Source organism: Dermacentor andersoni, chromosome 4 (assembly GCF_023375885.2).
Source record: "Dermacentor andersoni chromosome 4, qqDerAnde1_hic_scaffold, whole genome shotgun sequence".
NCBI lineage: Eukaryota > Metazoa > Arthropoda > Arachnida > Ixodida > Ixodidae > Dermacentor > Dermacentor andersoni.
This window is the reverse complement of record NC_092817.1, coordinates 70,821,127-70,842,821: the sequence shown is the minus strand read 5'-3', so window position 1 is coordinate 70,842,821 and position 21,695 is coordinate 70,821,127. Positions and strand designations below refer to the sequence as shown.

General features: G+C 48.1%; 2 protein-coding genes across 2 annotated transcripts; both read right to left on the bottom strand.

Annotated features, from left to right (window-relative positions):
• Positions 1-2,725: 2,725 nt before the first annotated feature.
• On the bottom strand, positions 2,726-12,125 carry LOC129380133 (solute carrier organic anion transporter family member 4C1-like). Its single transcript, XM_072287522.1, has 5 exons — positions 11,622-12,125; positions 10,349-10,541; positions 6,844-7,006; positions 5,281-5,528; positions 2,726-3,440 (listed from the first exon to the last, which is right to left on the bottom strand). The coding sequence occupies exons 1-5, from the start codon at positions 11,707-11,709 to the stop codon at positions 3,347-3,349; spliced, it is 786 nt and encodes a 261-aa protein (XP_072143623.1). The 5' UTR covers positions 11,710-12,125; the 3' UTR covers positions 2,726-3,346.
• A 1,898-nt stretch (positions 12,126-14,023) lies between these two features.
• On the bottom strand, positions 14,024-20,716 carry LOC126536284 (solute carrier organic anion transporter family member 4A1-like). Its single transcript, XM_055074211.2, has 6 exons — positions 20,630-20,716; positions 19,405-20,510; positions 17,398-17,743; positions 16,770-16,869; positions 16,549-16,670; positions 14,024-14,440 (listed from the first exon to the last, which is right to left on the bottom strand). The coding sequence occupies exons 2-6, from the start codon at positions 19,624-19,626 to the stop codon at positions 14,283-14,285; spliced, it is 948 nt and encodes a 315-aa protein (XP_054930186.1). The 5' UTR covers positions 19,627-20,510; positions 20,630-20,716; the 3' UTR covers positions 14,024-14,282.
• Between the last annotated feature and the right edge of the window lie 979 nt (positions 20,717-21,695).

The following is a 21,695-nucleotide window of genomic DNA, read 5'->3' as shown; positions in this document are numbered from 1 at the left end:
CGTTTATTTCCCATGTTTGTCGAGTTTTTTCCACCGTGAGAAGTAGCAGATCAACGGATGATGACAATGAACACAATGCTGGTTCTTCGCAGCGACGCCGCTAAATATGGATGAATTAATTAATGAATTCTTTTATTCAGAAAAGGGAGGGCCAAAGATCGCTGGTGGGGGAGGAGAGATAGAAGTAGTGTAAGGTAGACACCCACTAAATCGCGCAAGCCAGCCCGAAAGCAACGCCGAAGTGGGCTAACGTGACTAAGTGATTGGGGTTTTCGAGAATGTCCTTCTATGAAGCTTTAATATGTCGATGAAGAAAAATATTGTTGCCGCCTAGATAGAGATTCAAAGTGGGACAGTGTAAAATGAGATACTGTAAGAAGTTGGCTTTTAGTGGCAGCATGTGCGTATTCGGGGGACAGAGGTGTCACTGCCCAGTCAGCCAACGTCTGCCATTTGTGAAATTTTGTCAGGGATAGTGGTTGTGTTGGCAAGTACTTTGTTGATGAATATTTCCTCGGATATATGAGGGCGAGGTCATTAAAGATGTGAAGAAAAGTGAGGTGTTTGAGTCTACCCCTGTGAATGTACTTTAGGAAGCGGCGCACTTGTGCCATTTCGGAGCGAGAGTTCTGCGGTAAATCCACATAGCGGTGGTCACCAAGGTCGGGAGACCCGCGTAAGAGAGGTTGGAGATGATAAGGTAGAACTCCAGATTGTGAGGTGGCAAGACCATGCGCCGCCTCGTTGCCTCCCCCCTGGTCCCCCATATGACCCGGCGTCTAGGCAGCCCTGGAGTCAACGCCGTTCTTCTGCTTGTGCTGTAAAATCTGGCGGATGCGTAGAGCAGTGACATCTCTCACATTGGCATAGATATGTATGAAGTACATTTACAACCATTGATGTAAATTCGCTTCCTTACGCGATTTTTTTCTCAGCCTCCTAGCTCGATATTGTTCTGTGACTTCTCTCGAAATATTACATGGAGGCTTTCGCGAGAAACGCGCACTATGTCCAGCCTTGGAAAAGCATGCCCTCATCGGCGTATGCCTTGTAGTCTGGGATTTCATTATAACGCTCCCAACAATTTAATGGATTTGTGCCGGTACAGTATAGCACAAACTATGTCACCACTTGTGCCGCAAGCAGGTAAAAAGACTTCGCTTTAAATTTCGACACGAAGGGCATTACTTTTTAAAAAAGTAATGCGATTGCCTTTCGCATGTGTGGCATAGGTTACAAGAAACATATACTTTCATGCCTAGCTCACAGGTGCATTACATTAGTGTGACAGCGATGAGCATATGAAGCAGCCTCCAGAAAAGTTGCATGCAATAAAAATTTGAGCTCCGCCAAATTGTAGCAGAAATGTCACGTACAGTCGTATCACTAGAGATCACCAGGAGGTGGGGCTGATGACGTTGAACAAACGCATTGGGGGGGACAGACATTACAAATGCAACCCTCGCTCGTCTCCACTACTTCCAAAATGAAGCGAGGTTGACTTATTTGCTCTCTTTCTCTGTCGCTAAAAATTGCACCCACGGGCTCAACGTTGCGCTTCCGTGTGCACAGAAGGCTTAAAGGCCAGAAAGCTGGAAGGTTGCGTTCGTTACTTAATCTCTAGAAAATTACTACTCTATTCCCAGAGGTAGAAATGGCGGGAAATTAATTTAGGCTAATGTATAAAGAAAAGTTTTCACCGTATTTAGCGATGTCTGCGTGATCAACGATTGAATATAATTTATTGTTTCATACCAAGAGCGCAATAAATCCTAGAAATTATGGTACCTACGTGGAAACATGGCTCCAATTATTTAGCTTCTGCCAAAATATTCCAAGCAAGGTGTTCATGCAGCAATGCTAATCAGTGCTGCATTCAATGCCTAAAACTGCAGCAAACACCAAATTCTGCAATAAAGTTGCAAAGAAAAAGACTGAATTGCTTATAGTGCTACATAAAAGGTAAACAAATTAATTACAAGAAGAACTAAATGCCAAACTACAGGCAGTGCTACAAGGTAACTTTTCGAGGCTCATCCCCAAACAGCTATTTCGCGCCTGTAGGTCAAACTGCCCCAGTCGTGCTTGTCTACCCGAGTGTATATACGGCCTTTCACGAAAATCACGGCCGCCAAGCGGCACACTGAGGAACGCCAAGCTGTCAAGTGTTTCACAACCAGAAAGAACGGGATAAAATTTTATATTTCTTTCGGTCTTCGTTTTTTTTTTTTTTTTTGCACGACACACATCGCTAAAGATGCCCCGTTGCACACACACGCACACACGCAGGCACACGAGAGTCAGTCGGGCAATGCGGCGACGGACACGGGCGGTGGCGCAGGCTCGCGCAGGAAGAACAGCGCCGTCCCGAAGCAGCAGAACGAGGCCATCTTCAGCGCCAGGATGAGGAAGTAGACGTTGCGGTTGAGCAGCAGGTTGTCGTAGATGGCGCAGGCGCCCTGCGACGAGCCGCACGGCTCCTCCCACAGCACGCAGCTCGCGTCGATGGTGTGCCCGAACGCGGCGCCGGCGGGGATTAGCCCTGCGTCGGGTGTACACGGACGAGTCGGCACGTTAAAGTGAGAAGCATACCGTTTCTCGCGCCAATGTCGGAAGCACGGCAAGGATGAAAGGTGCAGTTGCGTTACAATTTCTGCGAAACGCTACTGTATGACCGGACAGCCAGTGGCTAATTTTCTTTCGTTTTCTTTTTTTTTTCTTTTTATTTTATTTTTTTGCGGGCTGGTTTTGCTCGGTTTTGTCTGTTGCACGGCTGATGGAGCAGGTGAGGTTGCGCAAGCTCGACGTATGCCCAGAGCAGGGGAATGTTAGACAGGCACAATCGCACCATTCTAACTGCTGTAGTGAGAACCTCCGTTTTACAGCGCCAGTTGTATATGTGAGCCGGCTGTCGCATATGCCGAATGCCGAGAATATAGAAACTTAATATGAGTTAGGTCGCTCGAGCACGTCTGTTTTCACAGCCTCAACGATACCCATTTGCTACAAAAATTACGAAGAGCGCGATGTGAGTGAGGAACGAATACATTGATTATGTTGAAAGCGGGTAGCGCAAACGCCAACTTCTTCTGGCTGTATAGCGTTTTGAGGACGTCGGCAGAAAAGAGTATGGATGCTTTGGCTTTGCCTGCGTCGTTTCGTCCTCGTAAATGTGAGCCTGCAAAGCATTTGCCTCGGGAATATCAGAGAGCGTCTAACTCCCATAACCTGCCTAAAGGTTTGTTTGCTCAAGATTGTGCAACATTCTCCGATTCATTTTCTATCAAGTGTCTATAGCAATCGCAACCGCTATAGCGCGGCAGAGTAGCTACTGGCTAGATTACCACTAAGTGCAGAGTAGTAGTTCTCCCTCACCGAAAGCCCGAACGATGATCCACTGAATTCCGAGGCCGACAGACTTGTGTTTCTCGGGAATGCACCTGCGCAGAAAAATAGCAGGTGTTTGCGCATAAGCCACCTTGCACTTTCCCTTTTCCTAAAAAGGCCGTTTCCAAAGACAGCTTTTCGAGGAAAGTTTATTTCATCATGTATCTTTCCAGAAGCGCAACTCAATATGCTCGACTCCTTGCCTTCAAGGTACATGGTCAAAATGATACATCCACCCATTCGTAGCAATTGCTACAAAAGAAACCCATGTCATTTCATTCCATTTCCTTTTTAACCCACCTCATGTCTCATATTCCCTTAGGTGATGTGACGCACATCTCAGACCATGGTTTACGAGATTTTCAATGCGCCACGTATGTCGCTTAATCTCGGAGGTAATCCGCCGATAGAGGATCCGCGCTGGTACTCAATGTGTCTTGTTTTACGTGGTTCTCAGCGAGGGGTAATGAAGGGTGTTTTTTTTTCTTCAGTTGTGGTATCAAAAGTTTCTATATTGGGGCAGTTTTCCATGACACATCTACTCGTACTTCAAAAGTAAAAAATTTGCATGTAGGCAGCTCTGCATCTATGCTATCGGAAACTACTCTTTTGAAATGATCCGAAATATCGATCTTGAAACGATGCGAGAAATCACAGGAAACATTTAGGAGAGGACAGACAGAGCGCCGACTATCAACTAGAATTTATTAAGAAAAAACCAGAGCCTGTATAACATCTTCGCACAAAAAATAATTAGGAGAGCGAACATACAAGTGTCATTTGTGGTTGTCTAGGAACCACCTGAAAAGGCGCGTCGCAGATACCTGGAGACGACGATCCCGAAGTACGAGGCCCCGATCCGGCCAGTGGACGGGCTCAATAAGCGCCATGCACTACTCGTTTCTGGCCTCCCTTGACGAGTCTGGCTCGGTGTTCAGACTGTGAGGCGCACGCAGACAGCTGACGGACCATGGTCATATGTTAACCCCTCCATTTCCGTCTATGTTCTGCCTAGGCCACCAACATAGACCAAAGAGCCAGCCTTTCCGACAAAATTAATTAATTCATTCATTCATTTTTGCAGAAGGGCTAGCGTCTGCGCACTAACACGCTTATCACCAGCTTTACTGGTGCAAAATACCTCTTCACATTCTTGGTTAGTTTTGGCTCCAGTTAGCCTTCAAAGGACCCCTCATCGGAAATTTGTGTTACTGACTTAAAGCCATCAAGTGAGCGAATAGCGGAGATACAGCAAAGGAGATGTTGCGAGGTGATGGTGCCAGGAAGCGAGAAATCCTTCACCACCACAGAGTCTGTCTCCCATATTGTCCAATCCAGCGTCCGCAAGTGACATTCCTCTCCAAGCCGCCTCAGATTAAACAGCCGAGAACCCAAATCATGCCTATACGTCATGAGTCCTCCTCAGTCTCTGCGAAATCTCCAACATGGAAGAAGTTTCGTCAAAGGAACAGCTGACATCATTCAGTGTAGCTCCTTCCAACCTTGCGGACTTCTACTGAGTTCATTTGTTTATTCAATGCTCATGCAGTTCAAGTTGCCGATCAACTCGTTCTCACGTTAAAGGTTGCCAGCCTCCCGTTCAAATTCATTTCGTATAAAACGAATGCACCGCTAAGGTGGTTATGACAGGGTCTAGCGCCGTACAGGACATATTTTTTTTACTGCGATGCTTTCGCTGAAAACCTCGCGCCAGTTTCTTTTGACACCTTGTGCCACAGTGGGTGACAACTTTCTGTTTCAATTCAATATACAACTAAAAATTAATTTCCTACGTTAGTGCGACCGCAATAAAAACAGTAATAACGCTTAAACCGTTTAAGAAAAGGTACCGTTTTCGTAAAACTTCATTCGAACCTGATGGCGGATGCGCACCTGAGAATGGCTGCGACGGCGGGCGTGCTGAGGAAGAAAGTGGCGAACACGATGGCGGCCAGAATGGGTATGAAGACATTGACCAGGCCGCACGGGTTGGGACACTTGTTTCGCACCGCGTCGATCTCCACCGTGGTGCCCGGCACGGTGCCGAACGGGCTCGCGCCGCCGCCCGAGCTGCTGGCTCCGTCTCCGGTGCGCGCCGGCGCCGAGACCGTGCGGTTCACGCACAGGCACTGCGAGTACGCCTGCCGGTGCGGCCGACGCAGCCACGTTGTGCGACCAGTTATGCGAGAGCTGGGTTGAGTTCATATCTTATTCTGCGGTATTGTTTGTTACAGGCAAGCTCTTCTCAGTTCGAAAAGTGTGCCGATGATTATAGGCCTCGAGGAAGAAAAAAAAAAAAAAGACCTACGGTCGTTATTTCACAACGTGTTTTCTTCGTGATTTCTGTTCCCTTTATTTCTTGACAGAGTAAGCAAACATACATAATATTGTTTATGTGGAGCCACTGCCGATTCTTTAACCATAACTGTTCGTTCTATAATGATGTAGTACACTTCTCAACATGACTTCACTTTAGCGATTAACATCTCGGCAACCATTTTTTTTCTTCTGTTTAGTTCAAGTCATCCAGTAAACGTGTAGCCTGCTTATGTACAAGAGCAGTGATGACGTGATAGTACCCCATTTATAATTAGGGACGTGTTACGAGTCGCGCAGTGCAAGTTTGAATATGACCTTTTATGGAGGGCCCGATACATGCATCTCAAATCTCACACAACTTTTACACCGCCTGAAAAGTAGCGTAGCAACTATTCTGCCGCCGCTAATGAATGCAGTGCTCCTCGGTTGTATTTTCGGGGGAGCTCACCAGCGCTTCCCGATCCCAAGAGAGTATTGCCTTGCGAACAAACCGCGCGATTTGAGCCTTGAAGTCAAACACGAAGGCCGAGAGCCCACACATCTTAATGGGGTATTAAGATGCCCCATTGGGCAACACTTCGCTCGGTCATTATTTTACAAAGTACGTTTTTCAGTGACAGCGTCAGCTTTCCTAAATGACGTCGCTCTCGGGGCGTTCAGGCGTACCGTCATGTAGGAGGTGTTCCCTGTAGGTTGTCACGAATCACGAGGTTCGTATCTGTGTAAATGCCAACTTCCAATTCGGCCCATTCGAGACGGATTCACATAAACGACCCTGCTGTTCACGCTTTAATGAACCGCAAATAGCATGAAGCATCCAGACAAGACAAATGGTCCCGTGGAAGACGGAGGCTTGAAGCGATCAGCAGCGCGTGGTCGAAGAAGGAATGCTTTAGGCAGGAGCGAACATTTCGACAAGGGTCTGCATCATTCTTTGACGAAGACAAATACCGTTGTCGAAACGTTCGCTCCAGCCTGAGATGCCTCTTGGTCGAACCCTTTATTGATACATGCAGCACTTATAGCGCTCTAGCTTCGCTCAACGATGGTTGATATTGCCCGTCGGGCCATAACAGCCGTAACCATATGCATGAAAAAAAAGAGGATGAGTTTTAAGAGGGCGAAGGCGACACGCACCCTGCTGCTCGCTGTGGCATACTCGCGTAGGCAACCGGCGTAGCACGGCGAGTAGTAGGTGTAGCCGTCGCGGCCGCAGATGGGATTGAAGCGTGTCGTGGTGCAGCCGCAGCGGCTGTTGCACGACTCCTTCAGAGTGACGTTCACGCTCGACACGCTGGTACTGCGGGCAGAGGAAACGGCGTCCGCAGCTATACCTTGTCGTCGGTTACCGAGCAACACCCTTTACTCTCTCTGTGATCACAAGAATTGCCGTGTTACTGCCATGGTTACTGCCAGATAGGGACGGTTGCCCGCCGTGAAAGATTTGTCGGGAAGCCTTTCGTCTATAAGAAGTGAGAGGCGCCTGCGTCCGCAAGTTACATTCTTCCCCAGTCTCCTCTCATATTAAGCAGCCGAGAACCTAAATAATGTCTAAGACATGTCTAGAATTTGCCATAAGACGCTCCAGATCCACCAACTGGGATCTGGCAGAGTGTTTTCGGCCTGCACCAGATCGGTCTTCGATCTATACCAGCAAAATTCGCGAAGCGTGTGGGAACGTTTGCCCCCTAATTTTCGGTTTTGAAGCTTCAATCGAGGCGGAAATCAACCTATACTTAAAAGTCCCGTTGTTGCTTTCTTTAAGTTACTTTATTTGTAATAGGAAAATGGATGTTGATTATATAATATAGGTACTACATGGTTTATGCTAGGTGCACTGGGATGTCTTACTGGGCTGACAAAAGAGATCTGTAGCCCAAATTGTTAGCAAAGTAGCACATATAACTGGCCATCATCCCAGCGGCTACAAACCGTTACGATAAAAGTGACTGCAGATATATATAAAAATAAGTCGCATAGAGAAGCAAGATTGGCGAAGATTGGCACATACCACATCTGCTATTCCGTTTTATGACCACCTTACTGCTGTCTTTCACTGTGTTCAATTACCCTTCCCGTATTATCTAGAGACGCAGATGGGTGCGTAGAGTTAGCTACGAAATAGTTTGTGCATCTATGCAACATTGGCGCTCACTTGTCCTAGATGTTGTCTAAACATTCGCGGCTATAAATACAAGTATACGGTCGTTCTTCGTGCTCTTCCCACATTGTAGCCCGTTTGTTATATTGTGCTTGTGGGTAAAGAAAAACCAAACAGACGCTGGTGCCTGGTGTCCACAAATTATATTTTTTTTTAGCCGAGCCCACTCAATCAGGCTGAAGCCTGATTCCGCCGATGCCACTGCTCGCGCACCGCACCGGCAGCATGCTGGGCGCTTCCTCGTCGTGTTTTGTGACCGGACCACTGCGGCACGTAGCAGTGCTCTACGTGGCTCCCCTTCTAGCGAGGAAGCCGTGAGCTGGACGAATGTCAAAGCGCAGATGGCGGTGGTGCGAAACGCACGCGGCGAGTAGGACTGTCCTGGTCGAGAGGGAATGTGACAGAAGTGGCTAAAGCGGCCAAAGTCCAAGTAGGCAGGTTTCAGATGTTCGACGGAGACCGTATCTTCCTGGCTGTTGATCAACAATAAAAAGTGTTTAGGTGCCCGCTTGAGTACTTTGAACGGACCATCATACGAGGGCCGTAAGGGAGGACGCACAGCATCATGGCACACAAAGACGGACAAGGTTGACGTATACACGCCGCGAAAAACGACGTTGTTGTGGGGGAACGACAGCACGCATAGCGCTGCGTAGACGGTAGGTGTAGTCGGAAACGTCAGAAGGTACGGCGGGCGAGTCGTCGAAGAATTCGCCAGGGTCTCATACAGTGGTGTCAAACGTAAGCTCGGCGGCGCTGGTGGAAGAGTCACTGCGAAGAGCGGTGCGGATGCCAAACATAGCGAAAGGAAGGCGCTCGATTCATGATAAAGAAAAAGTCGAAGCCATGAGTGAAACCTTCAATTGACGGTGAAAACGTTTGATGATCCCATTGGATATTGGGTGGTAAGAGGCAGTCTTGGCGAGATTCACGCCGAGTAGCCGAGATAGATTGGCGAACAATGCTGAGTCGAATTGGCGACCACGGTCAGTCGTAATGGTGGAAGGGACATCGTAGCGGCTAATCAAGAGTGTTATGAGTGCTCGAGCTGTCGACTCCACCGTTTTGTCCAAGAGGGTCATCGCTTCAGGCGGTCTGGTGAACCTGTCTATGCAGGTTAACAGGTAGCGATGGTTCCCGCAGGGAGGAAGGAGGCCAACAATATCGACGTGCAGATGGCAGAAGTTGGCGTCCGGGTACGGGAATGTGCCAAGAGGAGTCGCAGTGTGCCAATGCACTTTAGTCTGTTGGCAGTTGAGGCACGCGCGTGACAAAGCGACGAACGTCTGCGTTGATACTGGGCCGCACATTACGAGAAGTGACGGGTCGCTGTGTTGCGCGAATGCCAGGATAAGCCAAAGAATAGAGAAGGCCCGGAGGTATGGGCGAGGCACGTAAGGACGAGGACGTCCGGTCGACCTAACACAAACGAGGGACACATCGCAGTGGGGAAGCAAGATATCTTCAAACACCAGAGAGGTACCGCTCGTGCGAAGCAGCTGGAGCTCGGCGTCGGCACTCTGGGCGGTAGCCATGGCCGTGAAATCGATGACCGGTCGGCCGTGGTCCGTTGCATGGATGACACCAGGCACCAGCGTCTCTCTGGTGTCCACAAATAATTTTTTTAGCCGAGCCCGCTCAATCAGGCGGAAGCCTGATTCCGCTGATTCCACTGCTCGCGCACCGTCAGCGTGCTGGGTGTGTCCTGGCCATCTTTTGTGACCGGACCATTGATCTACGCAAGAGTGGGCTACATGCTTTCTGCTGAAATTAAATTCTTGGGTTTTGCATGCTAAGCCTATGTATGACATGATTATGAGGCGCGCGACGTAATGGCGTTCTTCAATTTCGACCATCTGAGGTTCCTTCACGTGCATGTAAATTTAAGTACACGAGCATTTTTTGCAATGTACACATGTTACGTTTGACCATTTGTTCTTCTCTGTGCGATGTGATACCCCGCAACGGGGTGTTCTATAATGCGCCTGAGGTAATGCGAGATTATGTGGTAAATATGAAAAATGTGATGCAACAGACACGAAAACAATTTCTTATTGCTTTCTTTTCCGTCAGTACGTTTTTAAAATAAATAGGAGCAACTTTATTATGGTAATGACAGTTATGCTTATTTTTGCTGGGTCCCACTACATTGCTGATCAACTTGTTCACTAAATTTGAACACCGCTTGTAGCAGTTTCCGCTACCTAAATCACTGCGGCTTTGCCAGTTAACAGTTGATACTTCGCCCGAACTATAATAACCTAACCTAACGAACTAATCTAACCTAACCTAGCCGAACCTAACCCGAACTAATCTATCGTTACTTATCGCAGTTACTAAGACGATATATCTTGTATACATCGTGTATCTTGAAAGAGATACACGATGTATATCTTCTTTCAATAGCGAATATAATAGCGAGTGAACGTAAATAACGCGGGTAGACATATAGGCAGGCAAGGTGGCGTGGTCGGCGCTTACACTCCGACGTCGTACTGGACGTTCCGGTAGGGGATGTTGTCGCAGTGGAATAGCAGCACCGTGACCAGCACGATGGGCACAAGAAGCACGAGCACGCAGAGGCGCACGATGCCCGCGGCGGCCAGCTGGAAGCGAGAGATGACCACGCCTCCGAGCATGACGCCCACCATGGCCGTCGGTATGGTCACGGAGCCTGCGCAGGCGGTGGGGACGCTTTCGGGGATGCGTGTTGACACCGTTTACTAAAGCAAATTAATTTACCCTACAGTAGCACACATATAGCTGAAAGGAATAAACAACTAAAGGCTTAGTGTTATATCGATTTGGCCACTATCACCCTGTAATCAGCTACAGCTCCTGGTTAGTTCAGTTGGTACAGCGACTGACCCGGAAAGTCGGTGCTGCGGGGTTCAACCCTGAACTCGAGTATGTTTCTTAACGCTGAAACTACTACGGAGGCCGCCCCACAGCCTTTGCGAGGAATCCGCACAAATTTCCCTCGTAGCCTTTCAGGCGGCCTCGATCTGGCTTGATCGTTAGCCTTCCTACAAGTTGTGGCCTGTAGTAAAACTCGTTTGATTAAGCATTCGTGGAATAAAGGGCATCTATTCGCGCTCTTGAAGCAAGCCCCAGTTAGAGATCGACAATATGGACGCCAAGGGGACCGTGACAGCCAAATTCTCTTACGACGTCATCATGTAATCTTTGAATTGTGGATTAATAGCGCGCGCACATCTGCGGTAGACGCAGCTACGTGTTGAACTATGCGACTTTAGCTTACATGTTAGTAAGGCTGTTATAGAAACAACCAGTATGGAGTTTAAAGCATTTTTCCCGTACAGTGCAGCCGGGCTGAATAAAGCTCGCTTCATTTAAGTCAGTGACGCTGATTGCAGTAAAATGAACATATCGTCATATTGTATACGTTAACGCATACTTAAGCATAAAGTGACCCGGAGCAACCTCGGTCTCTTGACAGCTATATTCGAAACGTATATTACTGAATATAAACACATCTCTCTTCGTAGCACTGTACCCGAACTCGAGTGTCCGTAATATAAAAAAAAAGGGTAGTTAAGTTCGCCGTGTAAGTTTATCGAAATAAACGACAGCGTTGACCAGTGCATGCGGGAATACAGGGATAAAAGATATTTTGCCCACTTAAAAAAAGTTAACATTTCTAATCCCTGTGTTGCTCGTTATCTTGCATAATCGAAGTACTGGCTATCACGCACACCGTCCTTTACTAACCATAATTAAAATCAGCACGTACCCATAATCATTGAAGCTGTCGACGCGGTCATGCTAAACTGCGCCTGAAGCATCTTCACCAGAAATGAAGACAGGCCGCTTGCGACCATCACTGCAGAACATAAAAAAAAACATTGTTATGAGGTGCGTGTACCGCTTTCAAAACGTACAGAGGACGAAGAGAAAGACACTAGCGAGGTCGTGCAACGTGACAGGCATAAAGTCATGAAACGCCGGGGATCGAGCCTCGTGGCGCGAGCAGGGAACGGAGAAGTGGCGCCATTGCGAGACGACAAGCCGAGAGAGCAAGGCGCCAGCCGCGGAAGAAGCACCCCGATGATCAATGGGTCGTGGCTTCTGACCCTGCCTGGTGCTCCTGAGCCTGCAGCTCAACATTTAAAACTTTCGTAGCGTTCAGCAGAGCACCAAACACGGCCTCTCTGCGCCGTCCTGGCATACGTTCTTGCTCCGTCTTGCCACGTCGTCTGGTCGCCAGTCTCCAGCTGAATAACTCAGCCGCAACCCACTCAACGCCTGCACCACTCCGGCCATGAACTTGAATGCCATGAAAATCGGTATTCAGCGATTGTAGAAACCCAGAATTTCTTGGGACGACTCTCTTCCAGACGAAGGTAATCATATACGGAGGAAGTGGATAAAGAAAATGAGAAGAAAAATGAGACTATCAAAATACTTAGACAGGACATCGACAGCAATAAACAGTACATAAGCACCGGCGTACGCATCTTCTCCGATGACAGCCCAGTGGCGAATCACAGTGCAAAAAAAGAAAAGGTTGATTGCTTGGGCAAGTTAGAGGAACATTACTTTTCACAAGGAGAAATACAGCATACATGGGACTGTCAATGAGAAAGGAGACAGAGACAGTGCTGATTCTGGCAAAGAACAGAGTAGCTCCAATGAAGACCGTTAGTCTTGCAAAATTAGAACTTCTAGGGGCAACAGTGTCTGTAGGAATGTGGAGTATGATGAAGAGTAACCTGAAACAACAAATTGAGCGAGTAAAGTTTTGGGCCTATGCTACAATTGCACTGCACTCGATAAGAAAAGAGTAAAAGCGCATATTTAGACTGAAAGGGCGCCTTCAGGAGTCACATATGACATTTGACGAAAGCACCCGATCATATTACCTGGAAGAATTTACGTAGCGACACTATTAGCTCGACACGTACAGGGGCAATGCTTTCACGGAGAAGTGCGTGATACATTGACTACTATAAGAACCGGATTTCGGGTAATCAGAGGACGACAAGAAGTGAAAGAAGTAATACGACAGTGGGTTATGTGCAGACGATACCATTTCAGACCGTCACAACAAGTGCCTTTTCTTCCTGCTGATACAGTGACGAAGGCATTTGAAATAATTGGCCTAGACTACACCGGTTCTATACGAGGAACAACAACAAAAGGAGTCATTGCCAAAGTTTACGCAGTAATTTTTACAGGCGCTGTCATAAGAGCAACACACTTGGAAACTTATCACTCAAAGCGCTCTACAAGTTTTTTCGATGCTTCGCAATTGGAAGAGGAATGTGCTCTGTAATCAAAAGCGACAACGCCAAGACTTTCACGAAAGTTGTTAAAGAATTTAATGCGGTCACGACAACATTACACCACGAAACAACTCGATTTAATCGCCAATCACCACGTCAAGTGGAAATTCCGGAAAACGCGACGTGGTGGGGTGGTTCCTATGATAGGCTCATCCGTAGTTTCAAGTTATCTCTGCGAAAAGTGATTGACCGTCGTTTACTGCATAATGAAGAACTTACTTCTTTAAAATATACGAAGCGAAGGTATCATGAATAACTCACCGTTCACATACGTTTACGATTAACCTGTAGAACCTACTTCTTTAACTCCTGTGGACCTGATTGGCAGAAAGAGAAAGCTGGGAGGATACATTAGTGAAAATTGGGACGGCAGCATTAAACGAATGTGGAGGCTGCGTGATGAAGTTACTAAAATGGGGGGCACTCTTTGTACACGAAAGAAATAAGAGGCGCGTGAATGAAGTCTGCTAAGAAATGTCACCAGGAACTGAAGAAAGGCAACATCGTATTCCTTGGAGAGCGACATCCAAGAGCGGTTTGGAAAATCTGCGTGGTGAAGGAAGTTTTTCCAGGCAGAGACCCAACCTCGAGGGTCTGAACGTTAGACACCTGACAACATGTTTCTTTGGGAGACCGAAAAGTTCATTTATCCGTTTCAAAGATGCTTCTAAGCGGACATTTGGAGCGCCGAGAAGATGCAGCAATTGGAGGATTAAGAAAAAAAAAAAGAAGAAGAAGAGCTTTCATCGGAACAGCTCCATGTTCTGACCTTCAGAATAAAAGTTTCTAACCGTTACGGCTCGTCAATTACTTCACTCACAACACCCACACAGGCTGCAGCGTGGTGACGTCCATTCGCGTATTTCCGAAGCCACAACAAATAATACTGTAGCTGACGGGGACGACGTCGTGTGTATCGCAAAGAAGCTGTTCTCCAGACGATAATTGTGTCCTCTATGACAGCCTGCTACTCTCATAGTAAATTGGCTAAGAGCAGAAAAATACGCTGCGTCAATTTTTCGTTCTTTTTTTTTTAGTATGAATGTTCCAGAAATCTCTACATATCAAGAAACACTGTAACGTGCTGTTATGTAAGCCAGGCCTTCCATTCAGGCATACTTACGCTCTGCGGACCCAGCAAAGCAAACGAGGACGAAGGGCTTTATGCTGAGCAAAGCCAGCACTGTCTCCCGTAGGTTTCCTTCGGTTTGGCTGAGGGGCTTGTCTTGATCTTCAAGCTTCTTTTCTGCCATAACGACAGCGTGGTCTGCGAAAAAGTTAGTTTAATAGAACACGGCTCGAAATGTCTAGACAAGGAGATAAGTTTGCCGATGGCAGTACCTCGAACTGTGCAATACCAGGGACTTCTTTCAAACTATGCGTGTTTTTTTAACTAAGCTAAACTTCTAGATTCTGTCTTAAGTGTAAGTCTGACGGCAGCTGTGCGCCGCACATTCCTCGCACTTTTCTTGGCTTGAGCGCTCTGTGGCATACTTGGCTTCAAAAGTGGAATTAACATCTAACACGGCTTCTACACAAAACTTTCTGCACAAACAACCAACCAAGGACGTAATTTCGCTCAACTTGAACCTTCTTCGCAAAATGACCACGCATATTTATTTCGAAATTTGGTTCCTGGGTGATGCATAATGTTACGTGAGGAAAGGCACAGACAAATAAATTGACAGTTACTTTAGCATTAGCTAAAGACGGCTCAAGAGACATTCATCAAATTAGTTGACATTCTCGTTCGAATACTTCTTATTACTTGTTTTCTCCCACCAAAGACGTGGGTTCGAGTGCCTTAATGGACGCTACCTTAATTAACTATGCCTTAATTTCGCCCTAGTTAGCACCAATGTTCGTGAGTTCGACTCCCACCAAAGGTCGTGAGCTTGAATGACTTAACTCCATTTTACCCGCCGTGGTTGCTTAGTGGCTATGGTGTTGGGCTGCTAAGCACGAGGTCGCGAGATCGAATCCCGGCCACGGCGGCTGCATTTCGATGGGGGCGAAATGCGAAAACACCTGTGTACTTAGATTTAGGTGCACGTTAAAGAACCCCGTGTGGTCAAAATTTCCGGAGTCCCCCACTACGGCGTGCCTCATAATCAGAAAGTGGTTTTGGCACGTAAAACCCCATAATTTGATTTAATTAACTCCATTTAATTAACTGTATCTTAACTTCGCCTTAACACCAAAGGTTGTGAGTTCGACTCCCACAATAGATCGTGACTTCGGGTACCTTAATTAACTCTATATTACTGAACTGTACCTTAATTAACTTCGTCTTAACACCAAATGTCGTGGATTCGGCTACCACAATAGGTCGTGAGCTCAGGTACCTTAATGAACTGTACCAAATGTCACGGGTTCGACTTCCACATGAACTCGAAGGTTCGGCTCGAAGGTAGTGGGTTTGAGTGCCTGAATGAACGTTATCCTAATTAACTTTGCCTTTCTTGCATGATGAGCTGCGTCGGAGCCAGCTGTCGAAGACGACAATGAACGCAAGAGCAGTGGCGCGAGCGCGTTTCAGAGTGAGGAGAGCTCACATGACTTTCTTTACTGCACGCCTTATTATCCAGACTATGGGTGGTTTGAGCCACTTAAAGCTTTCGCCTTAAAAGAGACTATTTGCTTAGAATGATTTGGGTGCGAGGTAGTTGGCACGGGTCATTCATTTTCAACAGTGCCAAAAAACACGGACAAGAAAGAGCACAGGACCAACGCTGGTCCTATGCTCTTTCTGGACCGTGTGTTTTTTGGCGCTGTTTAAAATGAATGACTATTTACACTGTATTTACACTGCAGCCAGGCCGTAAGCTAGACATTCGCTCGCGCCAAGAGCCCAGACACTTCATAGTCTTTGTTGTGAAGGCTTGTATCTTCAGCATCTCTCGAGACTCGATGGTATCGTAATATAACCCCTGCGACAAAAGCGCTGTCGCGGTGCTGTTAAATATCTAAGGCACGTGGAAAACTATAGGGGTTGAGCCTGGAAACGTGGTCAATGTCACTGGTTGTCATAGGGGAGGACGTAATGGGCGTGGCTAGAATAATTTCACAGGTGACATCGGTCACTTGGAGGAACACGCGATATGGGCCTGTGTAACAGGAGAGTAGTTTTCCACGAAAATCCATGAAACTTTTACGAGATGGTGAGCAAAGCAACACGAGGGTGCCGGGTGAAACATGGATATCCCATTGACGGCAGTCGTAGCGGTGCTCCTGTTTTCCTTGAGGCACTTGCAATATTGAAGGACATCGAGCCTGAACGTCAGACTACTTGCCCCATATGTATAGATTACGGACATATAGAGGCCTAACTCGATCTTTCGCTTCACATCTTTTTTACGTTTTTGGAAGCCTCACCTGGCAGCTCTGCTGGCAGAAAACTAACGGGCAAGGCGACAGCAAAGCACAGGAGCCCTGCGTAGAGGAAGCACAGCCACCAGGCTCCGATCCATGCGGTACTGTCGCGTGTCAGGCCCAGCCTGCGAAAAGTTTATATGAACTTGGCTGTTTACCATGCATGGATATTCAGTAAAAGTTATTTTCAACTATGTGTAGTTTGTATCGAATGACTTTCTTACAACGCTGGATTGACGCCTTGGTCGACGTAGTATTTCAAGAAGTGCCCGTTGACGACAAATCCCGTGGCCGGTCCCACTACGGCACTTGCTTGAAAAGCGGCTGAGAAAAGAAAAAGTAGGAAACGTCGACATGAAAGTAGTAGTAATTAAATGTCAATTTAATATTACTGATGTTTAAACACAGTGGTCGTATAAAAAGGCAATTCTATAGGAGTAAAAATGAGATGAAGAACATAACGCATTGATTTGTCTACATTGTGAGCAATGTTCATGACTGTCCTCATCTTCACCTGTACATATCACTGGCACGTTTTCTTTCTCTCTCAAGAAGGTTCCAGAATAAAACGGCTGCCTCAGAAGTGGTCTACGCCTATGCTAATCATCAATAGACGAACTGTTTAAATTGTCCCTTAGAAGACATGTCCTATGTATAGTTCATATGTATATGGCTCATATTTATCATGTCGTTATGACCCTATTGAAGCAACGTATACAGCAACAAAGAATCAGATATGGCAAGCACATAATTTATAGTATGATGCCATACTTGGTTATATGCCGTTCTTTATATGCCACTGCTCGAGCGACACAGAGTTCGACAAGGAAGTGGACATCTTAGGGCGCATACCAATGTACTTGGAAGACACGGATCGGCGGAAGTTCTCGTCCAAGTAGGCGATGCCCAGCGTGAAGTAGGGCGCCGTGCCGATGCCGTTGATGAAGTTGCCGATCCAGAAGAACCACTTGTACTGGCGCAGATCTGCCGCGCCGGGATCGCACTCCGGGACACTGTCGTTGGCCACGCCGGTGATCAGCTCGCAGGTGTCGGGCCTCGGCTGGCTGAACGAGTAGGGCGGCCCCACGAAATACGGCAGCGCCATGGTGAGCGAGCCGACGCCCATCAGGCAGGTGCCGAATGCCATCATCAGCGGCTTGTTCTTGTCCTTGCCGAAGTACGTCACCGGCAGGAGGACCTGCGGCAAACACAAAGACCCGAAGCTGTTGGCTTCTGTACTGTACATTAACAGCTTATCCACAGTAACGCAGTGTGCCCGCCAGAGCTGCATCGAGCTAATGTGTTTGGAGTTGTAAATTTCTGCCCTCCTGACCTACCACCCCGAAATTTTGCCGACAACTCTCTATATAATTAGCGTGAAAATCTGCATAAAACCACAATGTAATACGAGGGCACATCGCAGCGGTGTGAAAAAACAATACTCGGTCTGGAACGATTCAACACAGTGTGACAGCAGCGTGAAAGAATTCCTGTGTGGACCTTATGAGTTTCAGGCGCTGTGTGAACACAACTGTACATGGTTAGATAGCGTCTCGAAGTCAGAGTTACAAGTTGACGGGAAGGCGGCCGTCGAAGTAGCCTAATACTAAAGACAGGACGCATGATGCAAAAAATGTGGGTTCGACTCCATTTTGGTCCATTTTCATTTCCTTTTTCTTCTTATTTCTACATTTCAATTAACAAAACCACTAACCTCCCCTATGCATGCTTTCTCGGGATTCATTGGCTGTTTGCTTCCTATGTTTGTAAATAACCAAAATGATAACGTTTGCAACGTGTTCCATCTTAAACCTGTTATTGGACCGGTAAGTGTGCTAAAGAAATTGGTTGGCACATGATGTCGGGCTGTTTCTTCGCGGCGTAAGTTTGTAGTCATCAGAGAGGACTCTTACTTCATTATTATTTTACAGCGAAAGCTGTATATGGCTAGCCTATTCGTCCGTCCATACGTCTGTCGGTTGCCTGTACGCCGAAAACTCCTCCGGCGCGACCCCATGCGCATGCGCGAAAAAGAAAGAGAGAAAGAGAGGCACGCGATTAGCCAACACCAGATAGCACAAGGCCTGTTTACTCCGATCCATGACGTCACACTAGCTGGCCCCAAATATCCACTGACAAGGACATAGCGTGATTAAAGCGGTGACACCAAAACCATTGTTGCCTACTCGGAAGCATCCCCATTGGATTATATGGCAGTAGGTCCAGGTAACATGACCTCATGGATCGCAGTGAAAAGGGCTTGTGCTATCTAGGTGGTGTCGGATTAGCTACGCCAGTATTGACGTCGTTGCTCTCCGTCGCAGCCGTGCACGCGCGCAGCACTTTCTCTCTGGCTCCGAAATGGGTCGGCTGCGCGTCGTACGTACTCCTTAGGAGCAAGCAGCAACGCCGTGAGCAGAGCCAACGAGCTCGTCTACGCCGTGCCGATGCTGCAGCCCGGACACAAGAACATCCTCGTGCAGCGGAGCGCAAGCAGCAACTGCGTATCGAGGATCTGGCAACCTACCAAGCCGTCGTTTAATGAAGCGTCGGGATTAACCCAGTGATAAACACCGGGGTCGCACGTTTCAGCTTCGCTGGTTAACCATCTGTACGGAATGCTTGGGTAGCGATTTTTTTTTTCAGTGCAATGAATTATACCAAGCAAATTTCTTACGCGACTGGACGCTTTTCAATTACACCGACCGAGTAGTAGTTGATTGCACAAGACTGAGTTGACGACTTCCCGTATATAACCTGTCAGGGATAGAAAAATACTGGATATTAATCGCCACGGCAAACGCTCGTGATGCTAGTGTAGCCTGTAGACGTTAATGAGTCCGCATCTGTGGTGCGCACCATGAGCGAGGCGACGCTGTACAGGCTCCCGATGAGGCCGGACTCCACGCTGCGCAGCTGATAGCGCTTCTCGAGCGTCGCCAGGTTCGAGTTGACGCAGCCGTTGGTGATGAGGCCCTGGAGGAAGGCGCAGCTGCAGAAGAACACCACCACGCAGCAGGGCCGCCGCATCCCGCCCAGCAGGCGGCCGCACGCCGGCATCGGCTCGACGTTCTCCGGCATCGGGGGCGGCGCTGTCGAGAGCGCCTCATTCGACGTCAGTCGCGAGGTGGTCTTGGCGGCCTGCGAATAAGTCAATAGAGCTTATGGAAAAGACCACTAAAAATGCAATGGGCCTCTCCACACATCAGTATAGTTGACTTCACCAAAACAGTAGTCCTCATGTTCTCTAAGGCGATGTGAGCGTAAACCATTGTAACACGCACACCGAGGCAAATATGCGAACGGAAGCCCATGTCCTGGTCTTTCTTTCTTTTTTTTCTTTCTTTCTTTCCTTAGTTGTCCATTCACCTGTTTGCCCTAACGTAGCAGGCTGCGTTAATACGAATATAAACAGACAATGCGCCACAAGAGCGTAGCAGATGGTCGTTCGATTGGTTGGTCTACGCATGTTGCCGCCAACCTAGGCTGCCGAGGTCACACTCATACGTTACAGCTCTTCGTAAGATCTGCATGGTCCTAGCCAATATCAGCGAAGGTGGCCGCGCTCCGACACGCAGTTCTCGTGCGAGAGAAACTTCGCCAATTCTGTGTCACATCTGCGTCTGCAAAGGCCACGAATGCATCTTGGAAGAAAATGCGAACTTTAAAGGGCATACTCTTTCGAATGAGTCTTGTTGGCATGCAGTTACCTGCATGGTCACGTTTTCGACGTTCGTGGTAACATCCGCGCCACCGGCGTCTGGCAGCAGCTCTTCGTGCTGCCTCTCGCTGGACTGACGGCCGCGGCGGTGGCGCGATCGGCTCGCCGAGCGTCGCCTCTTTGCCTGGTTCGCCTCCTCGGGTCCAGGTTCTGGCTTCTTGAGCAAATCCTCGACGGCCGAAGAGGGCGACTGGTTCCCGTCGCCGGTGGCAGAGGCCGCCTTCGGGTCCCTCCAGAGGGCCATCTGCCGTCGGAGAAGGGAGAAGATCAGACGCTGGTCTCACATTCTAGGAGAGTGGCAAGTCTACACAAATGTGACCAATGCATCTAGGTGAAGGCCGTGCACGCATCGAATACACTTACCATCATCGGCTGAAGCAGGGCGCGAAGGAGGATTGATTGCAGACTGCGGCGAACGAGAGCGGCTGCTTCCAGTTGCTCCGAATCGCGTGGAACGCTTTCAGCCGCGGCTCCTGCAGCTCGCGAGCCGTTGCTCGCGCCAACGTCTTCGTGGTGATGTTGATGCCACAACTTCCTCGTCAGGAGCGATCGCTCACACATGGCCCGCAAACTTGGACGAGTGCTTCGGTGTATCAAGCAAAGACTTGGTCAGCAGGTCCCCCTGGTGACACGGCTGGTCGACCTCTCCTGTCGGTCGATCTTGCCTAACGTTTCACCAATTCTGTTACTGTATTAGTGAAGTAACGCGCCCGGCTTTCTTGAGCTTGAGGACAGAGCACGTAGGGAAGTATATGTTAATGTGAAAGAAGAAAGAGAAGTCAATGCATTGACAGGGATGACTTGCCGAGTGTGGCGCGCTGTGACTCGCGCGTTGTATTGGACCAACCTTTGTTGCCATCCGGCGAGTTTTCCCAGACAAGAGAAAAGGAAAAGCCTCGATGACAAGGGCACTGCATATTCCTGAAAAGGTGCTCCAAAGATCCTTCATGCACCATCACACACGCACTCATATATATTCCGTAAGATAGCATAGCACAATTCGCCCATCACAATCGATTAACTGGCTGGTCAATCGCAGACAGTGGCACTGTACATGCACTGTTCCAGCGACGCTTCCGAGTGTAGCCTGTGGGATGCCAGCGGGGTGCCCCGGGAGCACATTGGTGCCGCCGTGTAAGCTCACAGTTGTGCGGGCAAGTATATGCTCGTCCTATAGAAAAACACTTAGCGCTCATTACTTGCTGATATTTTTCCCTTTTCTTTCTTTTTTTTTTTTCAGCCGCCTGTCGTAACAAGCACCCGCGCAGCACATGCTCCGATTCCAACGAGTGCGTTTGCGATTCACGCAGCGCAGCTGCCACTTGACAAACTGTCGTGCGCCACAATACGACCAACTGTATATATATATATATATATATTCTCTTGATGTCGCGATATATGAACGAACAAAAGGGTCAAAAGCGATTGC